Raw genomic sequence first — 21,145 nt, forward strand, 5'->3', positions numbered from 1 at the left:
CAGGGGGGGGGGTTTGAGTGCGGATGATACCCAGCTCTATCTCTCCTTTCATTCAGAACCAATGAAGGCAGGGAAGGTCCTGTGTGAGTGTCTGGAGGCAGTTGGAGGATGGATGGCGGCTAATGGATTGAAGTTGAATCCTGACAAGACAGAAGTACTGTTTTTAGGGGACGGGACAGGCAGGTGTGGGGGACTTCCCGATCCTGAATGGGGTAACTGTGCCCCTGAAGGACCAGGTGTGCAGCCTGGGAGTCATTTTGGACTCGCAGCTGTCCATGGAGGCGCAGGTCAATTCTGTGTCCAGGGCAGCTGTTTACCAGCTTCATCTAGTACGCAGGCTGAGACCCTACCTGCCCACAGACTGTCTCGCCAGAGTGGTGCATGCTCTAGTTATCTCCCGCTTGGACTACTGCAATGCACTCTATGTGGGGCTACCTTTGAAGGGACCTGGAAATTACAACTAATCCAGAATGCGGCAACTAGACTGGTGACTGGGAGTGGCTCCGAGACCATATAAAGCAGGCTTCTTCAACCTTGGCCCTCCAGATCTTTTGAGACTACAATTCCCATCATCCCTAGCTAGGTATCATGGGAGTTGAGTTTCTGAGCACAGTTCAAAGTGTTGGTACTGACCTTTAAAGCCCTAAACTGCCTCAGCCCTACATACCTGAAGGAGCTTTTTTCGTTCCCATCGTTCAGCCCGGACACTGAGATCCTCCTCCAAGGGTCTTCCGCTGGTTCCCTCACTGTAAGAAGCGAGGTTACAGGGAACCTGGCACAGGGCCTTCTCAGTAGTGGCACCCTCCCTGTGGAACACCCTCCCTTCAGATGTCAAGGAAATAAACAACTATCTGACTTTTAGAAGAAATCTGAAGGCAACCCTATTCAGGGAAGTTTTAAATGTTTGATGTTTTAGTATGTTCTGATATATGCTGTGAGCCGCCCAGGGAAACCCAGCCAGATGGGGGGGTATAAATAATAAAATTATTATTAATAATAATAATTTTGTTTTACTCCTCAAAGGGGAAGGTGTTTCCAAAGCTGAAGAAGCGAAGCCCCCAGGGGTCCTCAGAGTCGGCATCAGACAAGGAGGAGGAGGAGGCAACCGATTATGTTTTCCGGATTCTCTATCCTGGCCTTCAGTCAGAGTTTGGTAAGGTTGCTCGCCTGGTAGAAACTGAGAAAGCTGACATAGTTATCTTAAATAAGATTTTTTTCCACCTTAGGCTAACTTTTAATTTTACTACATGTTATAAACATATAGGAGTGTATTCCATTCATATTTCATAAGCCATATTTATTATGCCATTGTAGCCTGCCTTCCATGCCCTGAGGAATATCAAGGAATGCTCAGAGGTGTGCGTGATCCAGTTTGGATACATTAAAATTCTACACCAAGGAATGTTCATGTCCACCACCAGTATAAATTATGGAACTTTGCTTACTTTGTGTCAGGAATGGAGAGTCCTCCCCTCCCTTTGGTAACTTCACAGATAAGAATTAATGAGCAGCTGATAGATCTATAGTCCTTTTTTTAAAAGCATCATGTTGCAAGCACAAATACACAGCTCTCCACAAGGAAGACAGTTGGCTAGTCTAATCCTCCTTCCGGCTTCCGCAGCATTTTGGGCGCCAACGGGAAGTTCCTCCCTCTGACTCCTTTGTTCCCTGATACGTTTGGACCTCCAAGTCCGAGGGGAGGTCCCTCACGCTTTCAAGTGACGAGACAACTAGCTGCCCCCTCCCTTCTGGTTCTGTCATCATTATCTCATAACTGAGTAACTCCCCCAAGCTGTTCAGCTTCTGCCTGTCTCTGCTTCTGAACACGCTGTGGGCAAGGGGGGGCGACTCTTCCCCCTCCAGCACTCCATCGGAGAGAAGCTGGTCTGCCATAGAATGCATTCCCCAGTCCTCGTCTTCAAGCCATTCCCTGACAACTTTGCATAATGTATTATACAGTCCTTACCTTTTTAACATCTACATGAAGCCACTGGGAGATCATCAGGAGGTTTGGGCAGGGTGTCCATCAATATGCGGATGATACCCAGCTCTACTTCTCTTTCAAATCAGAACCAGTGAAGGCGGTGAAGGTCCTGTGTGAGTGTCTGGAGGGGGTTGGAGGATGGATGGCGGCTAATGGATTGAGGTTGAATCCTGACAAGACGGAAGTACTGTTCTTGGGGGACGAGGGACGCGTGGGTGTGGGGGACTCCCTGGTCCTGAATGGGGTAACTGTGCCCCTGAAGGACCACGTGCGCAGCCTTGGAGTCATTTTGGACTCACAGCTGTCTATGGAGGCGCAGGTCAATTCTGTGTCCAGGGCAGCTGTTTACCAACTCCATCTGGTACGCAGGCCTATCTGCCCGCAGACTGTCTCGCCAGAGTGGTGCATGCTCTAGTTATCTCCCCCTTGGACTACTGCAATGCGCTCTACATGGGGCTACCTTTGAAGGTGACTCAGAAACTACAACTAATCCAGAATGCGGCAGCTAGACTGGTGACTGGGGGCAGCCGCCAAGACCATATAACACCGGTCCTGAAAGATCTACTGGTACATTGGTTCCCAGTACATTTCTGAGCACAATTCAAAGTGTTGGTGCTGACCTTTAAAGCCCTAAATGGCCTCGGCCCAGTATACCTGAAGGAGCGTCTCCACCCCCATCGTTCTGCCTGGATGCTGAGGTCCAGCACCGAGGGCCTTCTGGCGGTTCCCTCACTGCGAGAAGCAAAGCTACAGGGAACCAGGCAGAGGGCCTTCTCGGTGGTGGCACCCGCCCTGTGGAATGCCCTCCCATCAGATGTCAAAGAGAAAAACACTACCTGACATTTAGAAGACATCTGAAGGCAGCCCTGTTCAGGGAAGTTTTTAATGTGTGACATTTTAATGTATTTTTAATCTTTGTTGGAAGCTGCCCAGAGTGGCTGGGGAAACCCAGGCAGATGGGCGGGGTACAAATAATAAATTACTATTACTACTATTACTATTACTGATTTGCATATTTTATTCATGGTTTGCTCACTTGGAGCTGTGTAAGGTGCTGGCGTCCCAGCCAGTCTCTGGCTTCTGAAGTTTCAGCCAGTGTCGCCCACACTTTGGGAGCTTGCTTTCATAAGGATTAGAAATCTGTACTTGTATTTAAATATATTAATAAATGAAAGCTGGGGAAACTGAATCCTCCATCAAACATCAAAGGGTGTGTATTTGCTCTGCTCTCTCTAGATGTTGACTGACTCCCAACTCCTATCGTGTTAGTGATCTTAATTATTGTTCTTTTCATTTATATCCAACCTTTTCATCCAAGGAGCTCAAGTTGGCATACATAATTCTCCTCCCCGTTTTATCCTCACAACACCCCTGGGAGGTAGGTTAGGCTGAGAGGCAGTGACTGGCACCCAAGGCCACTCATTGAACTTCATGGCTGAGTGAGGATTTGAATCCTTTCCTCCCAAGTCCTAAGCCCAACACTCTAACCACTAGGCCACACTGGCTCTCTTTTGCTTTCCCATAGGGGGATTTCTGGCCAATGATGGATTTTTCTACTGTTCCTAGAATCGTAGAGTTGGAACCAACCCTCAGCAATGTGGGAATCACAGCTAGTGAGTTCCTAGTGTGTTTTTCCTGTTTCCAGGCTTGAGGAAGCGGCATGGACTGTGCCCGCCTTCATGTTTTGCCCTTTCTCTCCCTTCCTCTTTAGTGGTTGTTAACCACCCTTCTTGCCTTCCCTCCACCTCGACTGCCGCTGGGAAAGAAAAGGCCTGGATGCGTCGGACCTCTGGCAGAGTGGTGGTGATGCCCAAATGGTCTCTGAGTCTTCCTGAGGCAACGCCTCCCCTTCTGGTCACGTTGGGGTCCAGCCCACACCTGTGTAATGTTGTTGTTGGCCCATGGAGGGTGCTTCTTGCTTTTGGCTTGGCAGCTGGGGCAGATGCTGGCATTTATGAATCTGGGCAGGGCAGACAGCTGGGATCCTCCTCTTCCCCATCTTTTTCCTTGGCTCATTCCCTTGGGCTGCTTTGCCTGGAGGCACACAAGCAGAAGAAGCAAGTTCATTTAATTCATAACATTTATATACACCTTGGTTGTGAGGAAAAAAAGTGGTTTACAAGAAGAATAAAACAATAAAATTATTTTTTAAAAACCCTATGTAAAACATTTTTTAAAAATTGACGTTAATGAGCTAAAAACAGATTTAAACATACATCAATTGTCTGCATGTCTGGACAGGCTTGTCTAAATTTTTTTTAGCAGGTACCGAAAATGGTACAGCAATTCCACCTGCCTGATGTCAACAGGCAAGGAGTTCCAAAGTGTGCAGGTGCTGCCAAACTAAAACATTGCTTTCTTACAAATGCAGAACAGTATTATGTGGCACCTGTAAGAGTGACTGTGATTAGGGCTGCTGCCCAGTTTAAAGAAATCTTAATAGATTGATCATACAATGCTTTTTAAACCAATGAACTGATTAGACCTGCATGTCCATAAAATACTCACAGCTGTGAAGGAAAAGCGGCCTATTTCTTCCCTCTGTAATGGTGTGCTGCATGTGTCGCAGCTGCTATAACAATTAACATTTTAAAAAATGAAAACTGTGAAATCTATTGTCCAATTAAATCAGAGGCATGTTTTAATGGATCTAATCGCTTTTAGTAGTGATATAATGTTGCTGTCATACTTCTTGTTGGTTATAATCTGAGGCAGATGAAAGGAAGGAGGCAACGGAGCTCAAATGAAAAATGTCCTTTAACAGATCAGCAGCTGCAGCCACCTCTGCAGAGATGGAGCCATCCCTCTTGCTGCCCTCTTGATGATCTGGGGAAGACTTTGTCCTCTCCAGGTTCCTGTTGGGTCAGCCCCTCTCCCTTTTGGATCTCAGGCTGGAGGGGACAAGGGCTGGGTTGGCTTTGCTCTGCACCCAAGAATTGGCCCAGCAGACCTCAGCCTGACTTTCCCCAGTGTCACTACGGGGACATTATTGTTGTTAATGCTTGGGTCCTTCCTTTCCACCAAATGATACGTGAGGCATCTGATAGTAACATGGAAAACTGTCAATCAGCTGACCTTTGAAAAACATGGTACCGTTTTTTCATTTCTCCTAGAAAGCAATAGAATCTGCTTTGTGCCTTCATTTTTAAATTGATTAGTTAAAAGCCCAGGCAGTTCACCTGCTAAATACCTGAACAGGTTGGTTGATGTAGGATTTAGCAAATGCCAGCAGACACAAAGCCTGCTTCTCTGTGCAGAGTGACCTTCCTGCTGTGATCTGAATCAAAATGCTCCTCCCACCCTCCTTGAATTCACATTCCCCATTTCCCCTGCATAGAGTTTAGAGAGCAAGATTTGGCTTTTGCGTCCTCCTGTGGTCCAGTTCTTGTTTGGTGGAGGAAGGCTCCATTGCCCCGTCCCTCAAGAACAATCTGCTCCAGGGATGCTCTTTCTTCTTGTATCAAAGCATTTGGCATCCTTTCCAAAACTCATTTAGCCCATGGTGCTCCAGTGGGACATGTAGGGGTGATTCATGGAAATTTCCCTTCAATCATTTTGGTGTGGTAAAATTGTTTCAAAGTGACTCTGCTGCAGATTTGGAGTCAGCATGTCATTGCAGGGCTCTTGCAAGCCAGTTAGAGGAGAGCTTGTGATTGGAAGGCACACCAGAGCCTTTGCTCTGATGTGAAACCAGCCAGGGATTATTTTGAAAGTTTTGCTGTGAATTGTAACTTAGCTGCCTCACAGCTCTTAAGTGCTTAGCCAGTTCTCCATGAAGTTTACTGTGAGATGGTGAGCACTTAAGGTTAGTTGTTTCTGGGATAGCCAACATGGCCGCCGGATGTTGCTGGACTACAACCTCCCAACACGCACACCCAGTTTAGCCCAATGGTCCTGGACAATGGGAGTTGTAGTCCAACATCATCTGGGCAGCACAAGGTTGGCTACCCTGAGAAAGGGTTTGTATCTTTCCCTGCATCAAAGATCCCACAGTGATTTGCAAGATTTCAAAAATACAACATATATTTTATAACAAGACAGAAAATATGAACTGGATTCTGGAAAAAGTACCATATTTTTTGCTCTATAAGACTCACTTTCCCCCTCCTAAATAGTAAGGGGAAATGTGTGTGCATCTTATGGAGCGAATGCAGGCTGTGCAACTATCCCAGAAGCCAGAACAGCAAGAGGGATTGCTGCTTTCACTGCACAGTGATCCCTCTTGCTGTTCTGACTTCTGAGATTCAGAATATTTTTTTTCTTGTTTTCCACCTCCAAAAACTAGGTGCGTCTTGTGGTCTGGTGCGTCTTATAGAGCGAAAAATACGGTATATAGATAGGTAAAAGGTAAAGGTAAAGTTAAGTCCAGTCGTGAACAACTCTGGGGTTGCGGCGCTCATCTCGCTTTATTGGCTGAGGGAGCCAGCGTACAGCTTCCGGGTCATGTGGCCAGCATGACTAAGCCGCTTCTGGCAAACCAGAGCAGCGCACGGAAATGCCGTTTACCTTCCCACCGGAGCAGTACCTATTTATCTACTTTGACGTGCTTTCGAACTGCTAGGTTGGCAGGAGCAGGGACCAAGCAACGGGAGCTCACCCCGTCATGGGGATTCGAACCGCCAACCTTCTGATCAGCAAGCCCTAGACTCTGTGGTTTAACCCACAGCGCCACCCACATCCCTTATATAGATAAGTAGAGGGTTTTAAAAGAGGATTGGACAAATTCATGGAGAATAAGGCTATCAATGGATTCTAGCCCTTGAACTCTAGTTTTTGAACTCTGAACAGCATCCTCTGTACTCAGCCCAGCTCCTGCTTTACCTACACATCCAGAGGAGGTAAAAGCTGTGGCTAAAAATAACTGAGACTTGGCCAGCTCCAGAGAATGCTTCTGAGGCTGCCTAGAGACAAGCAAAAGCCCAGGTATCTCTGCTGTCCTACTATGTATGGAGGACCCAAGAAAGTTAAAGGCTAGGTGAGAGGATCCTGTTTTCCTGCCTCAGCTCATCCGGATGACCCTGTCTCACTGGTGGGGGTGGGGGCTTTCCAGAGGACTCCCCTCCACTCCAAACATCTTGGATGGAACCATTCTTCCCAGCAATAGAGCTCTTGATTCTTTTCCCTTTCATCACAGGAAAAGGGACCCTGCAAACACCAGAGGCAAGGTTTCTCTCTCCTCTGACCGCAGGGTTCCCAGTTCCCTTGAGGCACACAGTCCCTTGCAAATGACCCCAAGTTAGTCAGCAAGGAATAGGAGGTGCACAGCTTGATGGCTGAGCACCTGTGCTGCATGCAAGGGGTCCCTGGTTCAATCTCCAGCACCTCTGGGGAGGGCTGGGAAAGTCTCACTGCCTGAGACTGCTGCCATCCAATGCTGACAGTACTAGCTAGATGGGCTGGGTACAAGGCAGCTTCCCTTGTGCTCCCTGCAAATTCATGCATTTTCCTTGGAGACTGGGGTGGTTATCTTGAGAAAAGCCTCCTTAGGTGCCGCCTTTGGTTGTGCCAATGAGCCCAGTTTGTGGATGCTGGTGCAGTTGACCTTTTCTCTCTTTTTAATTGATAGCCTTCCTGTGATTGGGTGAAGATCATGCAATTGGTTTAATCGATGTAGCCCTCCAAATATTGTGTGTCTGATTTTTCCCATCTAGCTTTCCCTCTCTCTCTGCTCCTGGGGTAAGCTGCTTCAAACCTTATCCTGATGTTGTGCTATTCTCTTTCTGCATTTCTAGCCCCGCAGGATCTGGTCGACACCCAGACGAGCACTCTCCCTTCCATGTGGCAGCCAGGCACCCGCAAGTCCTCCTGCTCGTCCTGCTCTCAGAGCGGATCCACGGAGAGTGGCCCCTCCAATGGCTGCAACCATGAAAGGCAAGGCGACAGAGGCTGGCTTGGGGGTGAGATGGGGCTGCTCTCTGCCAGGGAGCCCAGGTGGCCTCACAGAGGCAAAAGGGCTGACTTGAGGGCTGGCGGGGTGAGGTCTGGAAGGACAATTAAAGCACGTGACTCTCCCCAGAGAATCCTGGGAGCTGTAGTTCAGGAACATAGGGAGTCAGACCCATCTAGGGCAGTACTGTCCACACCAACTGGCAGAGGCTCTCTGGGCTCTGTAGCCCTGACTAGAGAGGCGGTTGGGGATTGGCTCTTGGAGCTTCTTTGTGCAAGGCAGATGCTCTGCCTGTGAGCTACGACCCTTCTCTCCCAAGGGCTACTAGCCACGAGGGCTGTACTCTGTCTCCACGGCTGGAGGCCATCCTGCTTCGCTAGAGCAGTTGCTGGAAACCTCAGGAGGCGAGGGAGCTCTTGAGCTCAAATCCTGCTTCAGTGTTTCTCAACATCTGGGTGGCCACAGTGAGACCAGGCTGTTGGGCTAGAGGGGCCGTTAGCCTCATGCAGCAGGATCTCTTTGTGTTCTTAATTCCCAGCACCCTTAACAAACTACAGCTCCTATGATTCTTTGGGGGGAGGCTCTCACTGTACGGTGTGGCTCAGCCCACAGCCAGGTGCAGTAGCACATACATTCTTCATTATTATTAGCATTTTGAGTTTTATTGTGTTATTATCTTGTGTTATTATTATGCTATTTTGTATAATGCCTTTTATAGACTGGGGGCTCTGGGCATGAGTTTATGGAACCAAGGGGGCGGGAGTCTGGAAAAGTTCAGGAACCCCTGGGTGGGACGCTTTTAAATTGCTTTTAATCTTGTGAGTCACTAAGGAGGGAAATGCTATGCTTTGAATGGCAGCTAATGTGTTTTTGAAAAGTACATCTTGAAAAATTGGATTATTGCTTGTGGTGTATCCATTTGCAACAATCCATCTGGTTCCTTAAGGACTGTAGCTATACCCCCCTTCCCTCTCTCTTCCCAGGGCTCCTCTGAAGCTGCTGTGTGATAACATGAAGTACCAGATACTATCGCGAGCGTTTTATGGCTGTGAGTTTTCACTTCATCCCATTTTTAGTCACCACTTGGGAGCCAGGGGAACAGCCTGCTTAACCCTTCCCCCACCATTTCTTTGAAATTTGCTCCCCACCCCCCATCTGCTGCATCTCCTGATGAAAAAGCATTTGGGGGCAGGAGATGGAATTACGATTTTGGGTGTAGAAATAACCATGGGGGAGAAAGGGTTAAGCAGCCTTTTCTGTCTTCTGCTGCTTTTCATTTTAAAAGGTCATGACAAAGAAGTACTTTTATATCCCCTATGGCCTTGCAATTAAGTGTGATGTGGAGTTTGCCCCAGTATTGTGAACTGAAGGGCAGAACTACCTTGGTTCTACTACTGTGACACCAAAACTGCAAGAATGTTTTGTTTATCCCAGACTTCCCCTGGCTCTTAAGCCAAAAAGACTTGCAGCTCAATAAAGATCAAGATGATCTTGGCCCTCAGGATTATGATCTATCAGACATGGCATTAAAGAAAAGAGATGGGAAGGGAGAAGGAAAAATCAAAGTCTGGCACCGGTTCTTAAAAGTGACAACGTTCTTAATAAGGAACAGGTGGGATAGAACTGGTGCAGGTAGCCTGTGGAATGGCTGCCAGTTGGTGATGGCTGATGGAGGCAGCTGGCCTCTCATCCCCTTGCCAGGGGACTAGCTCTGCTTCCCTTCTCTCCCTCTGCCATCAGTCTATAGCAGATCTTTGGAACTACAACTCCATCACCCCAGTGAGCATGGTCATTTGGACTACAGCGCATTGAATCGTAGAATAGTCGAGGTGAAAGGGACCGCCGGGCTCATCTAGTCCAACCCCTTGCAATGCAGGAATGTTTTGCTCAACATGGGGCTTGAACTGCGGCCTTGAGATTAAGAGGCTCATGCTCTACCAACTGAGTCGGCACAGTTGGGTTGACTGGGATTTGCAGTTTAGAGCGCCTGGAGGGCACCCAGTTCAGATTTTCTTTCCTCTAAGTGACACCATGGGTCAGTGGACATGGAATCACAGAACTGTAGAGTTGGAAGGGGACCGAAGGGGCTCCTTGGGTCCTGACATGGTCCTACAGTCCCTCCTCCAAGTCAGGCGGGTGGTGGGGGTCCTTCTTGTGCCAGTATTGCCCCTCCCTGGGGGAGCAATCGGCAGTGGTGCTTTAGCCGCCTCCCTTACCTGCCCTTCCCGCTGTTGAGGGCTGGTCTCTCTGGGATTGCCCGCTGTGCAGCCTCTTTCTCTCTGCTTTCCATGGCTTAGGGCTGGCCTACTGCCGGCACCTCTCCACGGTGAGAACCCACCTCTCGGCGCTGGTGAACCACGACATTGTGTCACCCAGCGTGCCCTGCAGCGCCAGCCAGGGGCTGACCGCTGAGGTCTGGGAGATGTTCCTGCAAGACAGTACGGTAAGGGGGACCCCCAATTTGCCCTGGCCAGCCCTGGGGCACCGTCGGCTCTGGCCCTGCTTTTGAAGGCGGGTGGTTGAGGGCTGGCGGGGGAGGAAAAGTCATTTTCTCTTTACTTGGCCTCAGTTTTCAGTGAACTTTCCCCACAGAGCTATGAGGAGAAAGAGCTTTTGCGGCTAGTTTACTTCGGAGGGGTCCAACACGAGATCCGGAAAGCAGTCTGGCCTTTCCTGCTGGGACATTACCGGTTTGGGATGTCAGAAGCTGAGAGAAAGCAGGTGAGATAAGTAAAATTGCTCATCAGTATGCCATGAAGTCTGCAGTGCTTGTGTTACTGAATCTGTATTTAAATGCTAAACAAGACGAACGATTAGTGGATAAACCACTAATTGGATTTCTCTTAGTGGCAGAGCACATGTGGTTACAGTCACATTCTGGAAGGGCTTAAAAGGTACAGAATTGAACGCATGGTACAAAAGAGGGTGAATCATTGCCTAAACGGCCTCGGCCCAGTATACCTGAAGGAGCGTCTCCACCCCATCATTCAGTCCGGACACTGAGGTCCAGCTCCGAGGACCTTCTGGTGGTTCCCTAACTGCGAGAAGCCAAGTTACAGGGAACCAGGCAGAGGGCCTTCTCGGTGGTGGCGCCCGCCCTGTGGAACGCCCTCCCATCAGCTGTCAAGGAAATTAACAACTATCTGATGTTTAGAAGACATCTGAAGGCAGCCCTGTTTAGGGAAGTTTTTAAATGACTGATGTTTTAATGTATTTTTAATCTCCCTTTGGAAGCTGTCCAGAGTGGCTGGGGAAACCCAGCCAGATGGACGGGATATAAATATATTTTATTATTATTATTATTATTATTATTATTATTATTATTATTATTATTATTACCTTATGGAAAAATTGACCCACACATGAAGACACCTTTGCTGACCTCTTCCTGACCTCTTCCTGACAAGAGGAAGGGAGCACAAAGACACCTTTGCAGGAGAATGGTGGAGCTTCATTCCATTCAAAAATTATCCAGAAAACCAAAAGTTTATACTAACTAGTGGATCACTTAATAAGAATGTGTTTTATAGATATACGTACCTCTTTGCTGCTATTTTAGTATTATGTTGGGCTGATTAAAACTTCCATTTGCTCTCTTTGCATAAGTCCTGCCTCAAAAATTGACTTTGCCCAGTGGAAGAGGGCTCCATTTTTCTGCCTCATACTCAGGGCACTTTAGAGCTTCCAGAAGGACTTCCAGAACTACTCCTTGGCCACCTTAAAAATAAGGCAGGCAGGACAAAATCCTGCACCCCACTCATGAGAAGCTCACTGAATTTTTCTTGATAATATTCAAATCAATTGATGGCAAATGATTTTGCGGGATGGGGGGATTGAGGAAGAGCCGTGGATCAGGTTCAAACTCTGTAGAAAGTGGTCAGGCCTGGTATTGTTCTGTGCTGTGCAGTCTAAGGTATCACACTGCTTAAGGCAGCGCTGCGAGTGGTTTTAGGTTCTGGATTTAGGCTCAAATCTCTCCGGAGGCACGGGTTCAAATTCCCCTGCTGCCAAGTGTTCTTTTCCCTTGCTATCCTTTTCAAACTATCTGCACCACTTATCCTCTCTTGTGTGAGAGTCAGTGTGCTTTAGTGCTTTAGTGGTTAGAGTGTCAGACAAGGACCTTGGGAGACCAGGATTCAAATCCCCACTCGGCCATGAAGCTCACGGAGTGGCTGCCTTCTCGCAACCTAACCTCCCTCACAGGGTAGCTTCGGGGATTAAATGAAGAGGGAGGGAAACCATGTTTGTTGTTTTGTTTATTACATCTATATACCATCTTTTTCTTCCAAGAAGCTCAAGGTACATGGTTCTCTCCCTCCTCATTTAATCCCCACAACAACCCTGTGGGGTAAGTTAGGCTGAGGGGCAGTGACTGGCCCAAGGTCACCCAGGGAGCTTCATGGCTGGATGGGGATTCGAATCCTGGTCTCCCAGGTTCTAGTCTGACACTCTGACCATTATGCCACTTTTGAGCTACTTGGAGGAAAAGGTGTGACATAAATCCAGCAAACGAATAAATGAAACTGGGTTCAATTCTGCTCCAGGGTGCTGTGGGGGATGCAAGGGCCTCTCCTAGCTTCTCTCTTGGCTTCAGGTCGACAGCCAGACTCGCGCCTGCTATGAGCAAACCATGGCAGAGTGGCTGGGCTGCGAGGCGATTGTCCGACAACGGGAGAAGGAGTCTCACGCGGCCGCCCTGGCCAAGTGCTCCTCAGGGGCCAGCCTGGACTCCCACATGGAACACGTGATGCACCGAGATTCGACCATCAGCAACGAGGTGAGTGGGGGGGGGGGAGATCAAGGTCCATTGGAATTGAGTCAGTTCCCAGATGGCTTCAGAATGCGTAAAAATAATTTAAATCTCTCAATTTCTCCCCTCCACTGCTCCCTTTCCTGCAGCACTCCCTGGAGCATGTTCGCATTAAAGGCACTAGGATACCACTTGGAACAGCCATGACCCCCTCCATAGAATCCTGGGAGCTGTAGTTTCTTCAGGGTTATGAGAGGAGAGTCTCCCTAGTCCCCCCCCCCAACTGATTGTTAAATCACCTTGTGAGTGGAAGGGGGCGAGCAATTTAAAAAGAGGGGGCACTGTTGGTTCTTGCCCCCCCCAAGCTGGCCTCCTCCCATGATTCCTGGCATCAGCGCATTCTGCCCCCACTGCAGACACCTTGACTTGTCCCCCTGGCCTGGTTCTCCCATGCGCCTCCTCTCTTCCCACAGTCTTCCCAGAGTGGCAGTTCCGGCCCACAGAACCTGACACGGCTTCAGAGCGACTCCAGTGGCAGTACCCAGGTGAGGTGTCCAGCCTGTTGGATCCTCGGGGGGGGGACGGGGGACTCCAAATTCTGAGCTGCTGTGCAAGCCTGAGAGACAGCACTGTGTAATGGTTAGAGTGTTGGCTGAGGGCCTGGGGAACCAAAGTTCAAATCTCCACTCAGCCATGCAGCTCACTGGGTGGCCTTGGCTGCCAGTCACTGCCTTCTCACAGCCTAGCCTACCTCACAGGGTTGTTGCGGGGATTAAAGGAGGGTGGGGGAGAAGCACGTGCACCAAACTGAGCTCCTTGGAGGAAAGGACAGGATAAAAATGTGATTGTATGTTTTTAATAGATTGTCTAGATAGATGGATCGTTTTAATTCTATTAATGCTACCTTGTTTTTTAATCACTGTTCCCCCCGTCATGTTTTTAGTTGTTCTTATTTTACCTGTAAGCTACCTGGAGTGCAGTTCAATCCTCACTGGTCTCCCCAGCCGAAGGCAGGCTGGGAAAGACCCCCAAGGCAGAGATTCAGGAGAGGCCCTGGCGAAGCTGGGTGAGCCAGTAGTCAGATCTGGCAGGTAGATAAAGTTTGCTGTAGATCAGTGGTCCCCAAACTTTTGGGGGCCACTGCTCCCTGGGCTCCATCATTCCATCTCTAGAGAGAGCATTGTTCAGAACTGCTTTTGGCCTGGCCCACTACAGTAAGAAAGATAACAACACAACAACTAATTGCACCTTTATTCAGAATCCAATTTAAACTATTTAGTTTAATTAATTCAAGAAAACTGATTAACTTGATCCAGTAATACCAGCTTTTCAAAGTCTGATAGTCATTTATACCTCCAGTGCCCCCTGCTTCCCCCTAGGTAATCCCACCCCTCGGGGTGCTTCCACCCACTTGGGAACACAGCTTCAGATCTTTGCAGAATGCTACATTTTTATATTTTAATGTTCCATTATTTTAATGTTGTATTTTATTGTTGTTTTTAAGTTGTAATCATTCATCTTGTTTTTATTATTGCTTGTAAGCCGCTCTGAGCCTGGCCTTGGCTGGGGAGGGCGGGGTATAAATAAAAAAATATTATTATTATTATTATATAATAAATTAATCTTTGTTTTATGACTCACTGTAAAATATCTGCCTATCTTTATAAACTCATTTTGGTATTTGTGTGGTGCCTTTCAGGGCTAGGCAGCCCACTCAATTCACACACAAATTTCACAGTAACGATCAAAATTTACATAACAAAAAATCAGCAGTGAAATGATAAAATAGGGTAGAAAAATAGTTGCAGCATTTTAAAATTGCACTTAAAAGCTTAGACCAGCCTTGAATGAATTGGATAAAAGCAGGTTTGAAAAGAGAGATCTTCAGAGCCAGTTCAGAAACCGTCAAAGGGGCCAAGTGCAGTTCCAAGGTGGGGGACCCACCACTGCAAAGGACCTGCCTCACTAGACTGGTGCACCTTCCTGATGGGAACCTCTACAGCCAATCTTAAGAGCCAGGCAGCTTTGTGTGGGTGCTGGAAATCCTTGGAATAACCTGGCTCCAAGCAGTTTGTGGCTTTCAAGATGGCAGCCAGCACTTTTAATTGGGCTGGCAACCAATGCTGTGATCACTTGGCCAGAAAAAGCAACAGAGCATTTTGCACTGGCTGAGGCTCCTCGGTGGACTCAGTCATACAGCTGCAAATAAAACGTTTTAAATGTGTTGTAAAGTGCCATATACAAATGTGACTCTAGAAGGCGACAGTGAGCTATGCAAAATTCAATGTATTTTTCAAAACTTTTAACAAAGGTTTTTCACAGCATTTTTTATACGTGTGTAGATTCCACCGATATCTTGAAAGGCAGCTCCATGCAGAGGCCATTGCAGTAGTCAGACAATCTGATCCATTCCTGTTCTCTTTTGGCCTCTCCTTCTTTGCCCAGGTGTTTGAGTCGGTCGATGAGGTAGAACAGCCCGAGGCAGATGCTAAACCTGAAGACGGCAAACGGCCCAAACTCTCCAACGGGATGATCCCTGATGGCGCCTCCTCCCCCGACCCTTGCTATCCCTCTTCCCAGAACTTTTTGGTCACCTCCCCATGCTCAGAGCAGATCTTCAGCACGAAGGACAGTATGGTGGAGACCGCAAAAGCCGCGGTGTGCCACTCTGCCCAGGCGAGCATGGCTGTCGGCCAGGGACCTCTCAGTGTGGACAATGCCCTTGTGGGTGGCACACAAACAGGGGAAGGTTTGCAGGGCCAGGACAGCCTGGAGGAGCCCCCCACCACCAGCAGCTTAGAGGAGTTTATCCTCATGGGCAAGGAGCACCCTGATAAAGAGGGGGCATCTCTGTCTATAGTGGATGTGACAGGCAGCTGGCCAGACCACAGTGTGGGGCAGCAGAACTCCATGGGGAGTGAAGATGACCTCTCAGAAGAGCCAGAGATGGAGAGCCTGTACCCACAGCTGGATTCACACTCCCTGGCTGTCACTGACTTGACCATTAGCGAAGTCTCGCCTGTCTCCTCGTCGGGGGTCACCTACTCTGTGAGTGTGTGTCAGGGTCCCTGGTCCCTGGTTCCTCCTGATCTTTGGGAACGGTACTTTGTTTTGCTTTAAAACCCAAAAGGGGCAAACATTTTAGGCAGGGTGAATTTTTTGCTTTGATTGCACTAGAGCATTTATCTATTCACTTGCTAACTGTTACTAACTACTACAGTGGTACCTCTGGTTATGTACTTAATTCGTTCCGGAGGTCCGTTCTTAACCTGAAACTAACCTGAAGCACCACTTTAGCTAATGGGGCCTCCCACTGCCACCATGCCGCCGGAGCACGATTTCTGTTCTCATCCTGAAGCAAAGTTCTTAACTCAAGGTAATATTTCTGGGTTAGCGGAGTCTGTAACCTGAAGCGTATGTAACCTGAAGCGTATGTAACCCAAGGTACCACTGTACAGCTAATTTACTTGCTAGCTACTACTAATGTACTACAGCCTTGCCTTTCTGGCAGTGTTCTCAAGACAGTTTAGTTTTTTAAATGATGGCCCACAGTTGTTGTTGGTGTTAAAATTTCTATACTGCCCTTCTTCTGAGGATCACAGGATGGTTTACAATATTAAAAAAACCGAGTTTGTTTTGGGTTCCACACACCAAGCAGGCCACACGCTGGATTTGATTTTTGCTGTGGGTATAGATGTGATCATGTCCTCCCTTGTGAGAGTGCCATGGACTGAAAGCCAGGTTTGACTCCCTCCTCCTTCCCGGGTGGCGAGCCGATTTGGGCTCACCCGTGAAGGCTGATGGATCCTGATGGATTTCGTCAAGACTTGCGGGACCCTGCTTCCCCTGGCGGCTCACTAGATGAGCTTGTCAAGAACTGGAATAACCAGCTCTTGGCGGCCACCAATGAGATCACACTGAAGCGCCCTCTGCGACCCCACCAAAACTGGGCCCCCTGGTTTACCGAGGAGCTCCGGGAAATGAAGCGGGACCTCAGATGGCTAGAGCGAGTATGGCGGCGTGCTCGTGGTGGAGCCTCAAGAACATCTTATAGGACGTTTATGAAAGCCTATGAGATGGCAGTGAAAATGTAAAGAAGTTTTACTTCTCAGCTCCTATTGCTTCCGCTAGCTCTCGCCCAGCGCAACTTTTAAGAATAATTAGGTCTTTAACAACTCTAGAGGAACAGCCAAATTTAAATATGAATTTGACCCATAGCTGTGAGGCATTTGCTAGCTTTTTTGCGGAGAAAGTCTTGCTGCTCTGCTGTGACCTCCCTGCCAGTTTGGATACAGTAACAGAACTGGAGGCCCCTTGACTCTCCTTGGGTCCAGTATTGGACCACTTCGATCGGATACTCCCTGCCAATGTAGACAGATTCCTCCAAGCTGGAAGGCCCACCACTTGCCCCCTTGACCCGTGCCCGTCTTGGCTGATTAGAGCATGTGCAGACGAGGTGTGGGCCACCCTGGGTGAGATCATCAATCACTCCCTTGGCACGGGGACTTTCCCAGGGGAGTTGAAGGAAGCAGTGTTGCATCCGCTCTTAAAGAAAACATCCTTAGATCCTTTAGATCTATCCAATTACCACCTGGTTTCGAATCTTCCGTACCTGGGTAAGGTAACTGAGAGAGTGATTGCCAAACAGCTTGGTAGGTTTCTGGATGAAACATCGGCTTTGGATCCATTCCAGTCCGGCTTTCGCCCTGGTTACGGGACCGAGACGCCTTTGGTCGCCCTAACAGATGATCTCCGTAGACAGCTGGATCAAGGCGAGTTGGGACTGCTGATTCTTTTAGATCTGTCAGCAGCCTTCGACATGGTCGATCACGAACTTTTGTACCACTGCCTTGCCGACATGGAGATTCAGGGCACAGTCCGACAATGGCTGCGCTCCTTTATCGCAGGTTGGGGACAGAGGATAGCACTAATGAGGGAGCTACCGTGGCACTCCTTGGTGGGTGGCGTGCCACAGGGTGCAATCCTTTCCCCAATACTTTTCAATATCTTTATGTGCCCCCTTGCCCAGATTGTCTGGTGCTTTGGGCTGGGTTGTCATCAATATGCTGATGACACCCAGCTTTATCTGTTGATGGACGGCCGTCCTGACTCGGCCCCAGACACATTGACCATATGCTTGGAAGCTGTGGCTGGATGGCTGCGTGGGAGCCGGTTGAAGTTAAATCCTTCCAAGACAGAGGTCCTCTGTCTGGGTCAGGATGACATGGGGTTGGGGCGCCAACTCCCATCTTTTGCGGGGGCTCAATTAGTGCCAGCGCCTTCTGTCAGGATCTTGGGTGTAACGTTCAATGTCTCCCTTTCCATGGAGGCGCAGGTTGCAGCCACAGCAAAGGTGGCATTTTTCCATCTTCGCCGTATTAAGCAGTTGGTCCCTTACCTTTCTTGCCCTGATCTGGCCACAGTGATGCGATGATCACCTCCAGGGTTGATTATTGTAACTCGCTCTATGCGGGGCTGCCCTTGAAACTGACCCAGAAACTCCAGCGGGTGCAGAATGCCGCGGCGAGGCTCCTTACAGGGTCCTTGCCGTGGGATCACATTCATCCAGTGCTTTACCAACTGCACTGGCTCCCGGTGGAGTATAGGGTCAGGTTTAAAGTGCTGGTTTTAACCTTTAAAGCCCTATGTGGCCTAGGACCCACGTACCTACGGGACTGCCTCTCCTGGTATGCCCCGTGGAGGACCTTAAGGTCCACAAATGACAACACTTTGGAGGTCACAAGGTGGTTAGATTGGTCTCAACTAGGGCCTGGGCCTTTTCAGTACTGGCCCCGACTTGGTGGAATGCTCTGTCACAAGAGACTAGGGCCCTGAGGGACTTGACATCTTTCCGCAGGGCCTGCAAGACAGAGCTGTTCTGCCTGGCCTTTGGTTTGGACTTAGTCTGACCCTTATGTTTCCCTCCCCTTATGGTTTTGATCTATGGGCTACTATTAAAATGAGGCTGCATTTTAAATTGTATTTTAACCTGTATTTTAAATTGGTTGGTTTTTTCCTTCCCCGACGTTTTTATTGTGATTTTACTGGTGTTAGCTGCCCTGAACCCATCTCTGGCTGGGGAGGGCGGGGTATAAATAAAAAATTATTATTATTAAAAAATATCATAGTAACAAAGTCAATACCCCCCAGTTTTAAGGCCAGAGATTATGGGATAGATTGAGAGGAAGTAATCATATTTTAGTCCCCTTGACATCAATGGGATGTTAAAATTGATTTACTAATATCAACAGCTCAGTTTTGAGTTTGTGTGAATAGTTTTGTAAATAACGAAACTATCACCACATGTACTTTTCTACATTTCATTCCTTTATTGCCCCATTTGAGGCAGGACTGGCCCACCTGCCTCGGGCAGCAGGATCCGCCTGTCATTTTGCTGTGATCCAGATGGCCCTCTGGGTCCCTTCTAACTCTGCACTTCTATGACTTTTAAAACCAGCTGTTAAGTTTGTGGCATGGACAGGCCCTTGCATGTACCTTAGCAGAAGTTGTGCTGAAAGTTAACTGGGATGTGTTTCCTTGCCCTTTCTGCTTCCGCAGCCAGAGCTGCTTGACATGTACACTGTGAACCTGCACCGCATTGAGAAGGATGTCCAGAGGTGCGACCGGAACTACTGGTATTTCTCACCAGCCAACCTGGAGAAGCTGCGCAACATCATGTGCAGGTAGCTGCCCAGTGGGATGGGGGCGGGACTGGCTGTGTCGTTCCTTGCAGGCGACTCTGTCACTCTTTGGGCCAGGAACCATGGGAGCAGAGGATGCTTGGCGCAAGGAGCAGCCCATGTACTGACCACAGAGGGCCCTTTGCAGGCTGAGCGAAGGCTGGAACCCTGGCCCTTCCCGTGAAAAATAAAGTGAGATTCCAGTCTTCATAATTCAGAATAAAGGATCTCCCTTATACCACGTCAGGCCATTGGCACACCCAGCTCAGTACTGGTTAGAGGAAGCTGGTTATCCCACAGACCCAATGAAGCCTCAGCTTATTAAACAGAGGATTTGCCACTGATTGATTTATTAAGCCAACATTTTTAGAGGGGAACCAACCACCCCCAAAGGCTATTTGGGGCTTTGAGATTATGCATTTCTGCATTGCAGCAGCCCCCCCCCCCAATCTTAGAAGAGGCATTCTGCATTCCCTGTCTTGCTGGTGCCTCTTCTAAGACAGCACATGCCATCTTAAAAAAAAGAAAAGAAAAGAATCTGGGTGGTTTAATCAATGACACCATTTTTGTTGATCAAATTGCTTTTGTTTGTTTAAAATTATTTATTGATTAATTGGTTTAATCAGCTGTGGTTTCATTACCTATGGGTTAATTAGCAGTGATCCCTGCATTGCAAGCGCTTGGACTAGATGACCCTTGGGTCTCTTCCAGCTCTATGATTGTATGGTCAAATGTTGCAATCCTCCTATACGAAAGCAAAATGAACTGGCAGCTGAAATACAGTGGTGCCCCGCAAGACGAACACCTCGCAAGACGAAAAACCCGCTAGACGAAAGGGTTTTCCGTTTTGGAGGCGTTTCGCAAAACCAATTCCCCTATGGGGTTGCTTCGCAAGACGAAAAAAATCTTGCATCCCCCCCGCGGGGTTTTTTCGCTTTTTTCGCCCTTTTCCTAAGCCGCTAAGCCGCTTATCAGCTGTTCCGCTGATAAGCCGCTTAACAGCTGGTCGCTGGAAGCCGCTTGACAGCTGTAGCGCTAATCCGCTAAGCTGTCAATGGGCTTGCTTCGCAAGACGAAAAAACCGCTATACAAAGAGCCTCACGGAACGGATTAATTTCGTCTTGCGAGGCACCACTGTATAGGTCTGCAGACATGCATGGTTTATGGGAGGGACACAGGTTTGGGATGTTTCCACACAGATTTTGCTCCTTTTTTCTGCTGGGTCTGCTGCTGACCCCTTGAAATCAGGGCCTTGGCAGCTGTTTTGCAGGACCTCTGGCACCTCACCCAGCCTCCTGTCTCTCTGCAGCTACGTCTGGCACCACATTGACATTGGCTATGTCCAGGGGATGTGTGACTTGCTGGCTCCTTTGCTTGTGATTCTGGATGATGGTGAGTTCTCTCTATTTGCCACTATGCCAGCCTTAACAGTCTGGGGAATTCTGGCTCTGATGGATCCCCTCGCTGGACTATTCATTTATTGGTTCATTTATAACATTTTTGCCCTGACTCTATGGTGCAAAAGCACCATTCATGATAGTTTACAGACAGAATGGACTACCTGGGGAGGTGATGGGCTCTCCTTTGTTGGAGGTTTTTAAACACAGATTGGATTGCCTCTGTCAGGGACTCTTTAACTATGATTCCTGCATTCCTTGGGGTCACTTCTGACTCTACAGTTCTGTGATTCATAAAAAGACCCAATGGAATAAGTCCACCAACCAAGGAAACAGGATCAGCAAATGTAAAAACATGATCAGCCATGTGCAAGGAGAGCCTGCTTGAATGAAATGGCTCTGAGCAACTGATGTGGGCTTCTCATAGGCATCTGCTTGTTCATAGTG

The 21,145-nt window shown here is 48.4% G+C and overlaps 1 protein-coding gene across 1 annotated transcript in view; it reads left to right on the forward strand.

Annotated features, from left to right (window-relative positions):
- Positions 1-21,145, forward strand: part of SGSM1 (small G protein signaling modulator 1) — a 76,444-nt gene that overhangs the window by 47,867 nt on the left and 7,432 nt on the right. The window contains exons 11-21 of the mRNA XM_081884584.1: positions 1,024-1,153; positions 3,696-3,866; positions 7,717-7,855; positions 8,855-8,919; positions 10,169-10,314; positions 10,464-10,592; positions 12,466-12,648; positions 13,095-13,166; positions 15,067-15,669; positions 19,180-19,304; positions 20,611-20,693. Coding sequence (XP_081740710.1) covers positions 1,024-1,153; positions 3,696-3,866; positions 7,717-7,855; positions 8,855-8,919; positions 10,169-10,314; positions 10,464-10,592; positions 12,466-12,648; positions 13,095-13,166; positions 15,067-15,669; positions 19,180-19,304; positions 20,611-20,693 — 1,846 coding nt within the window. The remainder of the gene's footprint in view (positions 1-1,023; positions 1,154-3,695; positions 3,867-7,716; positions 7,856-8,854; positions 8,920-10,168; positions 10,315-10,463; positions 10,593-12,465; positions 12,649-13,094; positions 13,167-15,066; positions 15,670-19,179; positions 19,305-20,610; positions 20,694-21,145) is intronic.

The sequence above is a fragment of the Podarcis melisellensis genome (genome assembly GCF_964234715.1).
Source record: "Podarcis melisellensis genome assembly, chromosome: 13".
Lineage (NCBI taxonomy): Eukaryota > Metazoa > Chordata > Lepidosauria > Squamata > Lacertidae > Podarcis > Podarcis melisellensis.